The sequence below is a fragment of the Gambusia affinis genome, linkage group LG24 (assembly GCF_019740435.1).
Source record: "Gambusia affinis linkage group LG24, SWU_Gaff_1.0, whole genome shotgun sequence".
NCBI classification, from domain to species: Eukaryota; Metazoa; Chordata; class Actinopteri; order Cyprinodontiformes; family Poeciliidae; genus Gambusia; species Gambusia affinis.
Genome location: NC_057891.1, coordinates 737062 through 752910, shown reverse-complemented (window position 1 = coordinate 752910; position 15849 = coordinate 737062). Strand labels below are relative to the sequence as shown.

The following is a 15849-nucleotide window of genomic DNA, read 5'->3' as shown; positions in this document are numbered from 1 at the left end:
CTGCGGGGCGTTCAGGTGCCGCTCCGACAGCAGAGAAACGAGCAGCCGGCTGAAGGATGGCGGCGCGGAGCGATGCTCCACCGTTTAACGGCGCGCGGCGCATGACGAATGCCCGGCCACTAATAATTCAGCAGCAGGTCTGCGGCGCCGGGCCCGGGGGGCCCAGGGGGGCCGGGGCCCGTTATGGGAGCAGATCCGTCTTGTTCCTCTGCTCCGTCTGAAAAGGCTAACAGATTTAAAATTAGACCGGAGGCTTTTCATCTGAGCCGGGGGGCAGCTGCGGCCGACACGGCGGCACGATTGGGCCCAGGGGACCAGATGGGGCAGGGGGCCCCACATCACTGAATAATTGCCCCCCAGGGTCAGGGGGAATAGTGTCTGGGGGCAGATCCCACTCAGATCCTCATAAAACCAACTCAGATCAGCTGGGAAGGACAAGATGGGACACGAGTCACATGACCCGGAACCAGAACCTCCTGCAGGGTCCAGATGGACCAAAGATGCCACTCAGGCAGATGGACTTCCTGTTCAGACGGATGGACTTCCTGTTCAGACGAATGGACTTCCTGTTCAGACGGATGGACTTCCTGCTACATGAAGCTGATTTTTCCGTGGTAAATCCTCCTAACATGGATTTATCAGGATCTGATCGGCCTGAGTCCAGTCAGCTTCTGGCGGTCGCGTCTCGGCCCGCGCTCTGCGGTATAAAGCTGACGCAGATCCAGACTGGGCTCTTGGTGGCCTCGCTGGCCCCGCCGGTCGCTCTGCGGCCCCCGCTGGCCGGTCGCTCTGCGGCCCCCGCTCCTGCTCCGCCTGGCTGCAGCGCTGAGGAATAATTGGCTCCTTGGTTCTAATTCAACTGTAAAGGAGGCTTGATTAGATTAGTCCTAATGGACGTTATTTTGTACATGGCTGCCCCCCACTGCCCCGCCGCCCCCCCACCCCGCTCTCCTAACAAGCCCTCCAATTTACTGTTGACATTAAGCCTCTGACTGGAGCCAATCAGCAGCTCATTCATCGCCTGTCATGGCGGCCAGGTTATGCTAATGTGGACTAAAAGCACAAACTAAAAGCGCGTTCTTTATGCCTGAGTCATCAGATTACCCCCCCCAGCCTTCCTCTAATAATGAAGGAATAAATAACCCCTCCCCCCCGGCTCAGAGCAGCAGGACGGCCGCCGTCCCGCCGTGGGCGCTGATGTGTTTGGACTGAATGGGTTCACGGCGAGCCGCTGGTGAACACTCAGCTGATCCCACCGCCACGGAAAAGATGGCCGACTGCAGGACGGAGGCCTGGAGGAGACAAAACCAGCAGCTGGTTGGAAGTCCAGATTCTCTGTTTCCTGCAGTCGGAATAAATGAAAAGCTGGAAACGTTGTGATGGTTTGATACCTGAAAGGTGTGAAAATAATAATTATAATATCTACTGCAGTCCAGACAGCAGTCATTTTAATTTGTTATAATAATAAACTCTTTGCTTTTGTTCTGTAATAATAATTTATTGATATTCAAACTAGACCTGACTTTATATTTTTCCAATATATTTATTAAAACCTTCAGTTTCCTGATGAATAAATATATTTTTATCAAATAGAAAACCTGAAACCTCAGCGCTCTGGTAGCGGATCGTCTAGCGTCGCCTCTGAGGAACGTTTCTGGGTTCCCCTGTGCTTGGGATCATTGAGGACATGTTCCTGGTCTTCCAGGTCCCTCCAGGTTCCCCCCAGTCTCTTCAGGTCCCCCCAGTCCCTCCAGGTTCCTCTCGGTCCCTCCAGGTCCCTCCAGGTTCCTCCAGTTCCCCCAGTCCCCCCCAGTCCCTCCAGGTTCCCCCCAGTCCCTCCAGGTTCCCCCCAGTCCCTCCAGGTTCCCCCCAGTCCCTCCAGGTTCCCCCCAGTCCCTCCAGGTCCCCCCCAGTCCCTCCAGGTCCCCCCCTGGTCCCTCCAGGTTCCCCCCTGTCCCTCCCGGTCCCCCCAGTCCCCCCAGATTCCCCCCAGTCCCCCAGGTCCCTCCAGGTTCCCCCAGTCCCCCCAGTCGTTCCAGGTTCCCCCAGTCCCTCCAAGTCCCCCAGGTTCCCCCAGTCCATCCAGGTCCCTCCAGGTTCCCCCCAGTCCCTCCAGGTTCCCCCAGGTTCCTCTCGGATCCCCCCAGTCCCTCCAGGTTCCCCCCAGTCCCCCCCAGTCGTTCCAGGTTCCCCCCAGTCCCTCCAGGTTCCCCCAGTCCCTCCAAGTCCCCCAGGTTCCCCCAGTCCATCCAGGTCCCTCCAGGTTCCCCCCAGTCCCTCCAGGTTCCCCCAGGTTCCTCTCGGTTCCCCCCAGTCCCTCCAGGTCCCCCAGGTCCCTCTGTGACATGTAGTTAATTACCAGAGGAGGTGTCTCCTACATCCTGCCCCCCTGCTGCTCGGCTCCTCTTTAGTATCCGTGCAGCATCAGTGGAGCGTCTCGTTTCAGCCCAGGGATCGGCTTCCCGTCGCTCCGGCCCTCTTCCTCCTCCTCCTCCTCCTCCTCCTCCTCCTCCTCCTCCTCCTCGCCTCATCTGCATGGTGGCAGCTCCGTTAACCCCTGGTCTCCTGCGCCGGCCTCTTTTTAATTATCTGAGCCCATCCGAGGGCGGCTAACGACCCGCTAATTGATTTCAGCCTCTCTCTCCCGGCTCCTGGTGAAGGTGGAGCCGAGTCGGCGGCCCTCACCTCTTCTGGCGGGGATTCATCAGGTCAGGCAGTTAGCTGATGCTCCATCTATCCGCCTATTAATCTATTAATTAGAGGGCTAATTAGGCCAGAAGAGCAGCCTGACACCGTGTCACTCTGGACCCGGTGTCAGGCTCATTACCTCCACCAGGGAGCTGATGGAGCCTCATCCGTCTGCCTCAGACCCAGCTGCTGGGAACCGGAACCAGAACCCAAAATCAAAACGCTGTGAATGAAATGATCAGTTAATTCACTGTACAATCAATCCAGCATCAATGATTAGTCATTGATTAGGGAACTATAAAACAGGAAAGTTTTATATATATAGAAAAATATCATAAAACAATAAAACATCACCGCACAAACCTCCAGGAAACTACTGGTTCTGGTTCTGGTTCTGGTCCATAATGTCACATCTGGTTCAGGTTTTCTATTTTCGGACATTTCCAGTTTTTATTGCTCAGATTTAATTTGCAGCTGATCTTTAATTTTTTCATTTCTAATAAATTATTTTTAATTTTCAGTTTTATCTCCTGTTGTTGATTCTTCATCTCTAGTTTTAGTGGATCTGTCTATTCTGACCAATCTGGGTTTAATCCATTTGTCCTAGTCAAAGTATTTTCTCTGAAGCATCATTAGTGAATAAATGATTCTCTGGATTTGTTTCTGTCGCTGCATAGGCCTGTCTGATAATCGATAAATCAATCAATCGTACGATAAATTAAAACTATCGAGGTCATTTTATTTATCGTCTCTTCCAGCCTTTTTCTCTTTCTGTTGATGACACTGAATGAAAAAAGGTTCAACTCCGCTGCTCTCCACTGACCCTCCCTTCCTCATTTCCTCAGTGTAATGTCCAGTTCACACTACACCATCTTAGAGCTGTCGGCCGATTGTCGGCCCATTTTCAAAACCTGAGAGATCACACATTAGCCCACAGAAATCCTAGGTAGAACGGTTCCATCGGGTTCCATCGGGTTCCATCGGGTTCCATCGGGTTCCATCGGGCCGTGTGGTGTCCAACAATGGGCACAAAATAATGGCTCCAAGTCCAGTGAAGTCATTTTAAAACCAGGCATTAATCAATGCTTTACTACAATCTCCCTGCAGTGCATGTGTCTCTAGTGTCAGCGTAACGTCCTGACTGAATGAAAATCATTAGAACCTTTTTATGTCACGTTAACGAAGAACAGCTGAAAAGTTACCGGGTTCATCAACTGGTACCAATTTGGCTCCAACTCCTCCCCTCATCATTTCTATATTCTTTACACCAAATGTTTTATAAACATTAATGTTGTTTCCACATATCATCTCCAATGTCCGCTGGACTTCGGGTTGCTCCGTGTCAGCTGTTTGGGATTCCCCTCTGTAATTTCCCCTCAGAAAGCAGGAGGAGAATCCGGCTTTCTGATTGGCTACCTGTCACATTCAACAGGCTGCGTTAAGCTCCCAGTGGGGAAAACCCCTGATTTAGATCGGAGCGCCACAACGATCTACCGTAACACACCACACACTACAGGATGATCGGTTATGAAACCACAAGAGACAATCTGAGAACATCAACGTTCTCAGATTGTCTTAAGGGGAAAATGTAGGAGTGAACTAACGTGTAGTGTGAACTATTGCATCAGGTAGTCGATGTTCCATCTTCTCTATTTAAATCTAATGATTACTGAAGGACAATATGGTTTACAGACTTCATAATCTGAACTCTTTTGGTTGAATCCAGTATTTATTTACACTTTGGTGTTTTTATTCATTTTTGTTAATGGAGACTGAGAATCCATTTTATTTTAGTTTTTGGTTGTTTTGTTTATTTTATCAGTTCCAGTGTTAAATGTTCTTTTCAAAATAAAGTGTATCTATCTTTGGCAGGAAATCACATGAATTATTATGTCATTTCCATTAAATCAGTGTAAAAAGATCTTCAAACAATATTATCGTTTATCACAATAGTTTTAGAGACAATTAATCACTCAGCTAAATTTCTTATAGTGACAGGCCTATCTGTGTGACTCGGTGAGTTTGGCTCTGGTTGTCGGTTCAACGCCCTCAGGAAGCGCCATGTGTCCAAACGGGCAGAGAAAGCAGTTGCTGGGGGGAACACACACACACACACACACACACAGTGAGAACCGTTGGAGCTCAAACAGGCAGGAAGTCAGAGATGCTCAGTGGACCCAGTGCGGCGCCCTGAGGAACGCCAAACAGAACCAGAGCTGATGATGCTGTCAGTCAGCAGGTCAAAGGTCAAAGGCTTCAGAGACTGGAGAATCCAGGACAGATCCCAATTTAATCCCAGATTAGCAGCTCCCCAGTTCTTGAATTAATCAGCCAGTCTCGACGGGTGAATTTCTTCTTTTTATTTCCTTTATGCAGGTGATTCAGATCCAAGTATAACCACAGTCTTTAATTATCACAGTCACCGTGAAAACTAAACATATACAAATATTAGAATACAAACATAAACATCTAATACAAACAACAAAACAAAACGTACCTCGCTGCTTTCACTGGGGAACAACAAGTGTTGATTCCATTATACAAACAATTTGACCATTCAAGTCCTTCATTGACAGAATGATTGGATCAGCTTTATAAGGCCCTCATTGACTACGGCAGCCTGTGAGGTACATACAAAAAAAAACCAAACATTACAAAGTGTAAATACCATCAAAACAGACAAACATCCATAAACAATCTGCAATAAATTTTAATATAAAAAATTCACTGAATAATTTACAATAAATAGTTTACAAGATCTAATTATTTGGACAATTTATTTTAAAGAGTTCACTATCTGTTACACCCAGTTTAATCTGGAACTTTCTTTTCTCTGTTGTGGCTCTTGTTGCTTTGTGGAAACTGTTTCAGGAACATTTAGTTTTTAGTTTTTAGATTTTTACTGTTTCTGTTGATTTGGATCATTTTATTGAATCGTTCAGATGAATCTGATCTGTAACAGGAACAGAACCAGCAGCAGCCGTCCTGCTACAGATCCACTGCAGCTCACACACACACACACACACACACACACATTATCACCCCTCTGGGCTGCGCTTGACATATTTGCATTCTTTGTGTGTGTGTGTGTGTGTGTGTGTGTGTGTGTGTGTGTGTGTGTGTGTGTTTTCCTGTCACAAGCGATCTCTCCGGGGCTCGTGTTTAATTATCTACCCAGCATGCCTTGGTGCTGAAAACACAGCACTTCCTCTAATGGGATGTGAAAAGGGACACACACACAGATTAACACACAGCCTGAGTGTGTGTGCTGCAGACACGTTAACACACACACACACACTCAGCGTGGTTAATTAGTGCAATTAGCCTCTCCAGTGTCCAGAGCTGTGTTTTCAGGAGTCGTTAACTCGAGACGGAGACTCGCTGTTTACTAAATACACGCCTGGAAGTTCACACACACACACACACACACACACACACACACACACACACAGAGCGACACACACAGAGCGACACACACACACTCAGGCAGATTACATCACAGTGATGCTAATTTACATTAAAATGTGTTAGAAATATTCTGTAACCCTCAGAGCAAAACGAGGTTCCACTTCAAGATGGCTGAAAACCCATCATGATATTAACTGATCAGATTATCAATATCCATGATTATTGATCAGATTAATGTTAAACATCTGAACCGCCGTCAGTCTGCTGATGTTTCCTGTTTTTTCTAGTTTCTTAATTTTTAATGTTTCCAAACCTGAAACTGCTGCTGCACAACTTAGCCAGAAGGCTGTTGCTAGGCAACCACAGAGCGAGTGAGTTAGTTGATTCCACAGCTAGCTCTGTTAGCCCTGAGCTGTTGAGCGGCTACAGTCTGTCCTCTGCCTACATCCCCCAGAATGCCGTGCGGTTCTGTTATTGTTAGACGTCGACTCAGACGGCTTGCCTGTTGATCACGTTTCCATGGCGACCTGTAGGGTTGCTGGTGTTCCTGGACGCCTGCCGGCTCTTAGCAACTCCAGAGGAGGAAGGCATGCGTCTCCTGGTCCCACGGCCTCACACTTCCTCCCAGAGTCCCGCTGGGCGCTCACACACACACACACACAGTTACTCGCTCTCTCTCTCTCTCTCTCTCTCCGGGACTCCTCCAGGCTTTGTCTGCGGGCTTTGGGCCGTGGTCGGAGCCGGCCTCTCTGGTCTCTGGGTCGGGGCAGGAAGGAGGAACCTGGGGACATTCCGCCATGCTAGGCGCCTCCTTGCCCCCCAGTTCCCCCACCTACCCCTCCTGCCCCAGTGTTGCCCCCCAGCAGGCGCTGGTATCCAGGAAGAGAGCTAATGAGATTCGGAGCCGTTCCCACAGCGATCCATCGGGTCTGAGGAACAGTTCAGAGAAACCAGTTCAGGATGAGAGAACGTTCCCATCCTTCAGTCTGCAGCAGGAAACGGATCGGTACCAGGTCCAGGTCCGGTCCGGTCCGGTCCAGGTCCGGTCCGGTCCAGGTCCAGGTCCAGGTCCAGGTCCAGGTCCGGTCCGGTCCGGTCCAGGTCCGGTCCGGTCCAGGTCCAGGTCCAGGTCCGGTCCAGGTCAGTCCGTCCAGGTCAGTCGGTCCAGGTCAGTCCAGGTCCAGGTCAGGTCCAGGTCAGTCGGTCAGGTCCAGTCCAGGTCCAGGTCAGTCCAGGTCAGGTCCAGGTCAAGTCCAGGTCAGTCCGGTCAAGTCCAGGTCGGTCGGTCCAGGTCAGTCCAGGTCCAGGTCCAGGTCCGGTCCGGTCCGGTCAGGTCCAGGTCCGGTCCGGTCCAGGTCCAGGTCCGGTCCGGTCCAGGTCCAGGTCCAGGTCCAGGTCCAGGTCCGGTCCGGTCCAGGTCCGGTCCAGGTCCAGGTCCAGGTCCGGTCCGGTCCGGTCCAGGTCCAGGTCCGGTCCGGTCCGGTCCGGTCCGGTCCAGGTCCAGGTCCAGGTCCAGGTCCCTGGGGCTGAGCCTCTGTGTACAGGAGGGATTAGACGTCAGATTAGAGTCTCTGCTGTGGATTAGACGGGATGAGATTGAGTCGTTTCCTCGTCTCCGTCTAACTGGACCTGTCGACCCTGTACAGAAACACCCTCACCTAAACAGTGCAGAGGGGATGACCTTTGACCTGAGCCGCAACATAGAGACGGCAGCATTCAGCGTCTATGCTCCATAGATCTGGAACAAACTTCCATAAAACTGTGGACCAGCTGGAACCCTGACTTCCTGTTTGGTGTTTTTATCAACACTTTGATCTGTTTCTCTTGTTTCTCTTGTGGCGTTCTGATGGTCTGTGATGTCATATCCTGTCTGCAGGGAGGAGCGTGAGCGTTGGATCCGGGCCAAGTATGAGCAGCGTCTGTTTGTGGCGGCGCTGCCCGCCGCCGACGCGCCTCTGGGCCAGCAGCTGCTCCGCGCGGCGGCCGAGGAGGACCTGCGCGGCGTGGTGCTGCTGCTGGCCCACGCCTCCCGCCAGCAGGTCAACGACACGTTCGGCGACGGCTGCTCGCCGCTGCACCTGGCTGCGCACAAGGGCAACGTGGTTCTGCTGCAGCTGCTGGTCTGGGTGAGCCTCCTCCGGGTCGGCCGGGCCGGACCGCGGCCGGACCCGGTCTGACCCGGTTCCGCTGTCTCCACAGTACGGCGCAGACCTGACGGCGAGGGACGCCCACGGGAACAGCGCCATGGCGTACGCGCGGCAGTCCGGCAGCCAGGAGTGCGTGGAGGTTCTGGCCCAGTACGGTGGCGCCGACGAGCGCTACGCCCTGATGACCACGCCCAACCTGCCGCGCCGCAACGCCAATCGCAACAACAGCTGCAGCAGCCTGGGCAGCGCCGCGCTCATCTGACCGCCGCCACCACGGACCCAGAGCATGATGGGAGACGAGTCTCTTACCTCATCGGCCAATCAGAATCCAGGAACACATCCCACAACTCCCATCTCCATGGCGACGACAGGAGACCCAACCAGAACCAGGCCTGGTGGGACAGGAGCTGAGACTCTGTTTTATTTAAGGAGTTTCCCTCGCTGTGTGTGTGTGTCAGAGTGTGTGTGTGTGTGTGTGTGTGTGTGTGTCTGGGTGTGTGTTGTGTGTGTGTTGTGGACCAATGGGAGAGCGTTCCTGGGAGCTCAGGACCTTCGGTGTTTCTGATTGGTTCATTTTGGGAACGTCGTCTGACTAAGGGCTGTTTCTTCTTCTTCTTCTGTAAATACTGCGCCTCTGTCCTCAGTTCCTGTCACGGTCGCCGTGACAACGAGCACAAACAGGAAGTAGTTGAGTCTGTCGGTCTGGTTTGGTTTGATACTCAAGCAGGACGTTCTGGACGATCTGATTGGCCAAGTCAGCAAGAGGTCAAAGTGCAGCGGCGTATTGGAGCCATTAGAGATGAAGAATACGGAGTACATCTCTGCCAACAAACTGATCTAAAAACTCGTCTTCTCAGCTCACCATGTTCTCCTTTACAAGCTCAGCTCCAAAAGTCAAAAATCTGCAAGAAAAGAACTTTAGAAATGCTTCATTTTCTTTCAAGATTGATTTCAAACTTTGAGAGATTTTTGGCAGAAATGTACTCCATAGGAGAGCCCAGTGGTTGATCCAAACCTGGAGTTGATCCAGACAGTTCTGGATCCTGAACGCCGTTAGCTTCCTCTGTTGACGTTTATTTAGCTAGCAGAAGTTTAACTTCAAACGTCTTTAAACCTGTTTGGTTCGACAGCCATTTTGCTGGTATCCATGGTAACCTTAAGAGGCTGACGTTTCTCCTGTTGGCGTCAGGCCTAGTCAAATCCCTCCTGGTGTTTGTAGAAAGTGTCGACTGAACCGAAGGGAGCCTCAGGAAGAACGCTCTGTCTAGAAATCCTAACCTAGACGTTGCTGCAGCAGGTGAGTCGTTCTCAGATGAATTATCTGATTTCACGGCTCTGAAATCAAACTTTCTCCTTTTGCCTTTTTTATTTTGCCTTTATGATCCCAGAATTACACCAACGGCTCCTCCAGGCATTCTGTGTGAACAATTTCTGTTTTTACTTTCAGTCCAACCAGAACCAGAACTACAGTGGAGCATTTGGACCATTATAGATTATAAAAATAGATAGTGAGAGAAAAAACTTTTAAGATTACAGATTAATATCAGAAATTTTATGGAAGAAAATTTGGAAATCTGAGTTCAGAAAGTGAAAATATTTTTGAGGAAAGATTCAGAAGTTTTGAGAAAAATTTCACAAATTTATTTTAGAAAAAGGAAACATGTTCTGAGCTTGTAAAGGTGAACATTTTGAATTTTAGTTAAGATCAATCTCAAAGTTTTTTTTCTCACTAATGTGACTTGAGCTCAGAAAATATTCTATTTTCTAGAAATGTTCTAATCTCAAAATGTCTGAGTTTTTTATGTAAATTGTGTTGTTTTGGCCCAGATCAGGAGGATTCAGAAATCCACTAAACTGAGCTGGATTTATGTTTATTGAAACTCACAGCTTATATCCGTCATCACAGCACAGCTTGGTTTAAAGGGAAATTTCCAATAGATTTATAAGTAAAAGTTGTTTATATTCTGACTTCATAAGTAATAAAGCAACCAGCCCAGAATGTGTTTTAAGGTTATATGAGAAAATATGATTCAACAAAAATCTGTCCAGGAAGTTGGATATCATTATTTAGTTTACATAATATAAGATACATTTTGTGATTCAACTTCAAAAATGGTGACAGTTGTGAAATACAATAATAGGAATTATTTTAGCAGAAAAAAGTTTACAGGCCAAGAAAGACTGCTAACATCAATTTTACTGCGTTAAAAAGGGAAGCTAATGCTAACTGTGCTCTGAATTACCTGGACAATAAACAGAAAAGCTGCTGAGTTATTGTCCCTGTTGATAAGATTTATATTTTATTGTTTACAATCTGAATACAAAATGTTGTAAATTGGAGAATAAAGCACAGTGTGACGATGTAGCTACTGATTAGCCTGTTAGCTTAACATCGCTAACTGATAAAAGCTGCTGGCTAGCTTACTGTTTCGACATTAAATTAATTCCGTTTATCTCTAATTCATCTTTGCATATTTTTGGACATTTAAAGCCATATTGAACATTTGGCTATATTTATAGAGTAAATCATAAACATCTTAATTTAGTTATTACTGTCAAAACAGCTGAGTCACCTGGCGCCCACTGCTTAGCTAGCAGTGGAAAGTACTTTATTAATTCAACAGTCTGGTTTTAGCTGGTTAGGAAACGATTAACAGTCTAACACCATTAAAGAGTCATTTTCCTTCTGGCTAAATTTTAAGTTTTAAAATTAAATTCCCAAATGGAAGGAGGAGCAACCAGTGGGTGAGTGAGACAAAGCTAACAGGAAGGAGCTGCGTTTGTTTTCCTCTAAAAACCACGTCGTCATTCTGGTGAGTTTCTGTTTACAACATTAGCAGGTCAGTTTCTTCACATTTAATAAGCTTTTGCCATATCGGCGAAAAATCAGCGTCGACTCATTTTAATTGTAAAACTGCCGAGTCATTTCCCAGCTAGCTCCGACTGAACAAATTAGCTTCATTAGCAGACTTTACCGGTTGTGTGAAAGTGTCATTTTTTTTATTCAACTAGAATTTTTTCTTTAATGCTAAATATAAAAAGTTTTAACAGTTTGGGACTAAATGCCAGCATAAAGCAACAGCCAGTAATTTATTAGTATAATTATGCATGTTTGTTAGCATAATCCTGCTAACAGGCAACGTCTGTAAAATTGATTTCTTTTGGTTTCTGGGTCATACAGTTAAACAAAGCAAAATAATAAATGTAATAATTGAGAAGGAAGTAAAAAACATTTGACTTTTTATTTTAAGTTATCGTATTGGAGCCTCTCAGTTTTCAGACGGTTCTGTTAGAATCTGCTGAACTGCAGATAAAACCTGTAGAAATGATTGTTTTGCTTCTGGAAAGCAGCGGCGGCAGTGTAGATAATAAAACCTGTTAAATGATGAACTGTAGAAATGTTTCTGTGCTAGACTTTAATAGTGACTTTAATAATGACTTTAATAACTTCCCTCAAACCTCCATCTTATTTAAACTCCCACAGAAAAACCTTTTTGTACATTTCCTCCTGAAGTCCATCCACTTTTTATCCTGTTTTATCATCCAGACCGTCATTGTTCTTGTTGTCACTGTTATTCTAATTATTATTATTATTATTATTATTATTATTATTATTATTATTATAATTAAATTTTGTTGTACAGTACCAATGTTGAAAAGTTCTACCTAATGCAGAATCTTCTACTGTAATTTGTCTCTTTTCAATAAAGACAGGAAAATGCTTCTTATAAACTGAATATGTGAGACTTTATTAATTAATTCAGGAATATTTCCTGTTTTTAGAAACATGAATATTAGACATAAATCTTTCCTGTGAGGTTAAAATGATCCTGACAAACTTCACAGCATTTCTTAAATCTACATTTGGATTTTTTTTTTATTATAATTTTTATTATTAAATTGTGCAGATTTGCCAATAAAAAGAATTTAACAATAAGTGAGGTTTTATTTTATTTGTTTTAACTTTAATTCAGTTTAAAATGTTTCAGCTGAAAAGTGAAGCTTTAATTCATTTAATTTAGATTTTTTTAAAACCGAGTTTTATTTTCCTGCTCATCTGTTCAGAGAAATGAGTTTTATATTTATTGTAGGAAAAAACACTTAAACATTTTATATCGGTAAATTATGAATAGAAATTAAAACAATATTTGGTTCTATTATTAAATATTTATCTTGAGTTAATGTTGAAACAGGAAATAATATTTAGATTTTCCAGCTGCGGTTCATCAGCAGATGGTTGATGAAGATGATGAAGGTCTCATTTATCGGCCTCCCGGGGCCGCCATGTTGGATTCCGCAGGCCGTGGTTCGGATCCAGGAGGCCGAACCTCGACCGGATCTTTGCTTCCATAAATACACAAAATTAAAGTAATTTAGTCCAAAAATAAACAATAAATAGTTTCAATTTATTGTCAATAAATCGTTTTTAAAATTATTTTTAGAATGTTTAACTTTGTTTAAAACATGTGGGGCTAATTATTAAATTTATTAGAATTTTTTTTCTTTTCATAAACTGTAGAATAATTAAAAATGAATATAAACTGAAGGATGTTAGTAAGTTCACATTTTTATAGAGGAAGTTAATCGGGGGATTCTTTTGCACATGGCAACCCGCCTCATTACGCACAGGTGCGTCAGTCCTTCGCCTGGAGCCGCCGCTCGGTTCCCAGAAATTATCTACAATTTATTGATCAACCTGATTGATAAACGACAGAATATTCCCTCTGGAGGAAGGTAAATGATTCCAACTTCTTCTAAATTATTGTTGGATTAACTAGTTCGGATTCAACTCGCCGCCATGTCGCCTTCCGCTTTTCTTCATTTTGATCTTCACTTTATTTCGTTTTTGTTTTTTTCATTTTTAAACCGAATTTTGTTTAATTTTTACGAAGTTTTTCTTCCTCGTTAAAGACTGAAGGCCTTAAAGATGAAACTAAACGTAAATAATCAGTGAAGTTTTGGATTTTAATAATCCAGGTGGAGGTGTGTGTGTGTGTGTGTGTGTGTGTGTGTGTGTGTGTGTGTGTGGGTGTGTGTGTGTGTGAGAAGGAGTCAGACTGAATGCATCGGCTCACTTTGCGTCCTTTAATCGCAGGTTTTCACATCAGTGTATAAATAAGTTAGCAGCTTCATTCAGTCCTGCGCGCGCAGCTTCCGGTCTGTATTTACATCGTCAGCTGCTCCACGCGCACTTTGCGGTGAAAAACTGCGGCTCTTTCAGCAGGTTGAACGTTCTCGGGCTCAGACGTTAAAAAGAACCGAACAGAACCGCGAACGGTTCCGTGAGATCCGTCTCAGCAGAGTCACGGCGTTTAGAGGAAACATTTAAATTTAACGAGTCAAAAACAAATGAAGTCAGAGGAGTCTGGTTGTTCCGGTTCGGCTCAGAACACACCCGAACCTGTCCGAACCGTCCTACGGCCGGGCCTGCTCCATCTGCTGGTGCTGACTCCTGATGGCGAAGCGGCTGACGTGCACCGGGATCGGAACCACGATCTTGGGGTTCCGGCTCGGCTCCCCGGACTTGTTGTTGACGTTTCCGGCCTTGACCCGTTTCCACTTGGCGCGCCGGTTCTGGAACCAGATCTTCACCTGCACCTCGCTCAGCTTCAGCGCATGCGCGATCTGGGAGCGCTCGGTGAGCGACAGGTACTTCTTGCAGTGGAACTCCTTCTCCAGCTCCAGCAGCTGCTCGCTGGTGAACGCGGTGCGCCGCCGCCGGTTCTTGCCGCTGCCGCCGCCCGCCGCGCCGCCGCCCGCCGCGCAGCCGCCGCCGGACGTCGCGCCGTGCAGGTGCGGCGCGTCGTCCAGGCCTCCGCCGCCGTCCGCGTCCTCTTTGTGACAGAGGGACGTGAGGTTGTCGTCGGAGCTGTAGTCCAGGTCGCTGTCCATGGAGAAGCTCTCGTCCTTCCGGCCGCCGTCCTCCTCCTTGGACTCGTCCTTGGACAGAGCTCTGGCTGCGGGATTAACAATAATCTGATTATCCGGAAATTACATATCAATTACCAGAGGAAAGAACTTTAACCTGCTTTCTGTTCCCAATCAAAAGATTCAAAACATTTAATTCCCATTTTAAATATTTAATATGCTGATTGGTCGGAGCCGCTGTTGGATGTTAAGGTGAGGAAGAGGAGGAGGAGATGAAGGTGTCGGTATCCATCAACGGCCTGGATCGGAATCAGGACGCGCCGCGGGACGTTCCGCTTTCACGCGTAATTACGCACCGATGTCTCCACGCGGCCTTCTGTGTGTGTGTGTGTGTGTGTGTGTGTGTGTGTGTGTGTGTGATGTCAGAGGTGATGACAAATAAAAAACAAATCTGTCACGAGCCAGTAAACCTGAAGCTCGCGCAGCTTTCAGGTTTTCAGCAGCAAAATTCCGGATTTTGTGAATTTTTAATTAATTTCTTATTATTTAAAACTAAATAGTAGATTCAACAAATAAATAAAATAAATGTTTAAAATATGACTTTAATGATATTTGTCAGTAGATCGTTTTAACTGAGGCCTGCGGCAGAAACATAATGAATGACTCGTTAATAATAATAATAATTATAATAATAATCATCATCATCATCTGCAGGAGTTAATCTAAACACGTTCTTTATTTACCTTTATTAAAGTAGATTCAAATGTTTTAGTCACAATTTAGTTCATTTTACTTTCAGGTTTTAAATATTTATTTTTTTAAAGTGAAACAAAATGATGTGATTAAATTAAACTAATATTACTAAATTAACTTTAGAAACCAGTAGTTGAAACTAATCAAAGTGTTTTAGATTATTTGATCCCGCTTTGACCCACGCGTGGACCAACCTGTGGAAGTCTGCAGCGGCGCGTCCGCGTCGTGGAAGGCCGGCAGCGCGGACTCTTTCCCGGCCAGGAAGCTCTTCCCGTCCTCCGCCTCCAGCCGCAGCGCCTGCGAGCCGAACTTCCTGGCGGCCTCCTGGTGCTGCTGGGACGGGGAGAAGCCGCCGGGCAGCGAGGCCATGAGGGTGGAGGTGAGCGCCATGCCCTGCGTCAAACCTTGCGTCAAACCCTGCGTCAAACCCTGCGCCAGGCTGGAGCAGAAGCCGCTCTGCAGCCCGGGGATCTGCGGGTGGTGTCCGCCGGGCAGCGCCTGCTGCAGGGCCGGCGGCGGCGGCGGGGGCGGCGGCTGCAGCACCACGGAGCGGTAGGGCATGAACATCGGGTACCCGGTGTAGACGAAGTGTCCCGGGCTGGGCTGCGGGGGCCCGCCGATCAGGGAGTCTATGCTGAAGGCGGTGGTGCTTCCGAGTGGCCGCTGCATCACCATGAAGGACGGACTGAACGCCGCGCTCATAAGACCGGCCGCTGGAGCCGAGAGAGGCCGGGGAAGAGCCGCGGAGGGCGGCCGCGGAGGGCGCGGAGCCCCGCCGGGAGTCACCGGGAGCTGAGGGCAGCGGCGATCCGCTCACAGATCAGCATTCCTCCCTCAAGTCCGCAGGAGATGCGCCGCTTCCAGGAAAAAAAGCGCAAACTGGGAGGACGCGGCTCCGCTCCGAGATGACCCGGACCTGAGGTTCCGGACCCGAGGTTCCGGATTGGCTCCTCTCTGACCCGCTACGGCAGCCGGAGTGTGTCGG

General features: G+C 47.3%; 2 protein-coding genes across 7 annotated transcripts in view; one reads left to right on the top strand and one right to left on the bottom strand.

Moving 5' to 3' along the window:
- The window catches only part of agap1 (ArfGAP with GTPase domain, ankyrin repeat and PH domain 1), a 56728-nt gene extending 46211 nt beyond the window's left edge, over nucleotides 1–10517 (top strand). For all 6 annotated transcript variants that reach the window (XM_044109392.1, XM_044109393.1, XM_044109390.1 and 3 more), the window contains 2 exons: nucleotides 7973–8222; nucleotides 8296–10517. In XM_044109392.1, the coding sequence (XP_043965327.1) occupies nucleotides 7973–8222; nucleotides 8296–8505 (460 nt within the window). In that variant the 3' untranslated portion in view covers nucleotides 8506–10517. The remainder of the gene's footprint in view (nucleotides 1–7972; nucleotides 8223–8295) is intronic.
- Nucleotides 10518–13323: 2806 nt separating this feature from the next.
- Nucleotides 13324–15849, bottom strand: gbx2 (gastrulation brain homeobox 2). The gene is made up of 2 exons (XM_044109394.1): nucleotides 15059–15849; nucleotides 13324–14200 (listed from the first exon to the last, which is right to left on the bottom strand). Exons 1-2 carry the CDS (start codon nucleotides 15564–15566, stop codon nucleotides 13659–13661), a joined length of 1050 nt encoding a protein of 349 aa, XP_043965329.1. The 5' UTR covers nucleotides 15567–15849; the 3' UTR covers nucleotides 13324–13658.

What these genes read in the sequence shown, in the direction of transcription:
- gbx2 (XM_044109394.1), bottom strand. Translation starts at nt 15,566, where the DNA reads ATGAGCGCGGCGTTCAGTCCGTCCTTCATGGTGATGCAGCGGCCACTC. An exon ending in GCCGCTGCAGACTTCCACAG is followed by an intron (nt 14,201 to 15,058) that starts GTTGGTCCACGC and finishes TTAATCCCGCAG; the next exon opens with CCAGAGCTCTGTCCAAGGAC.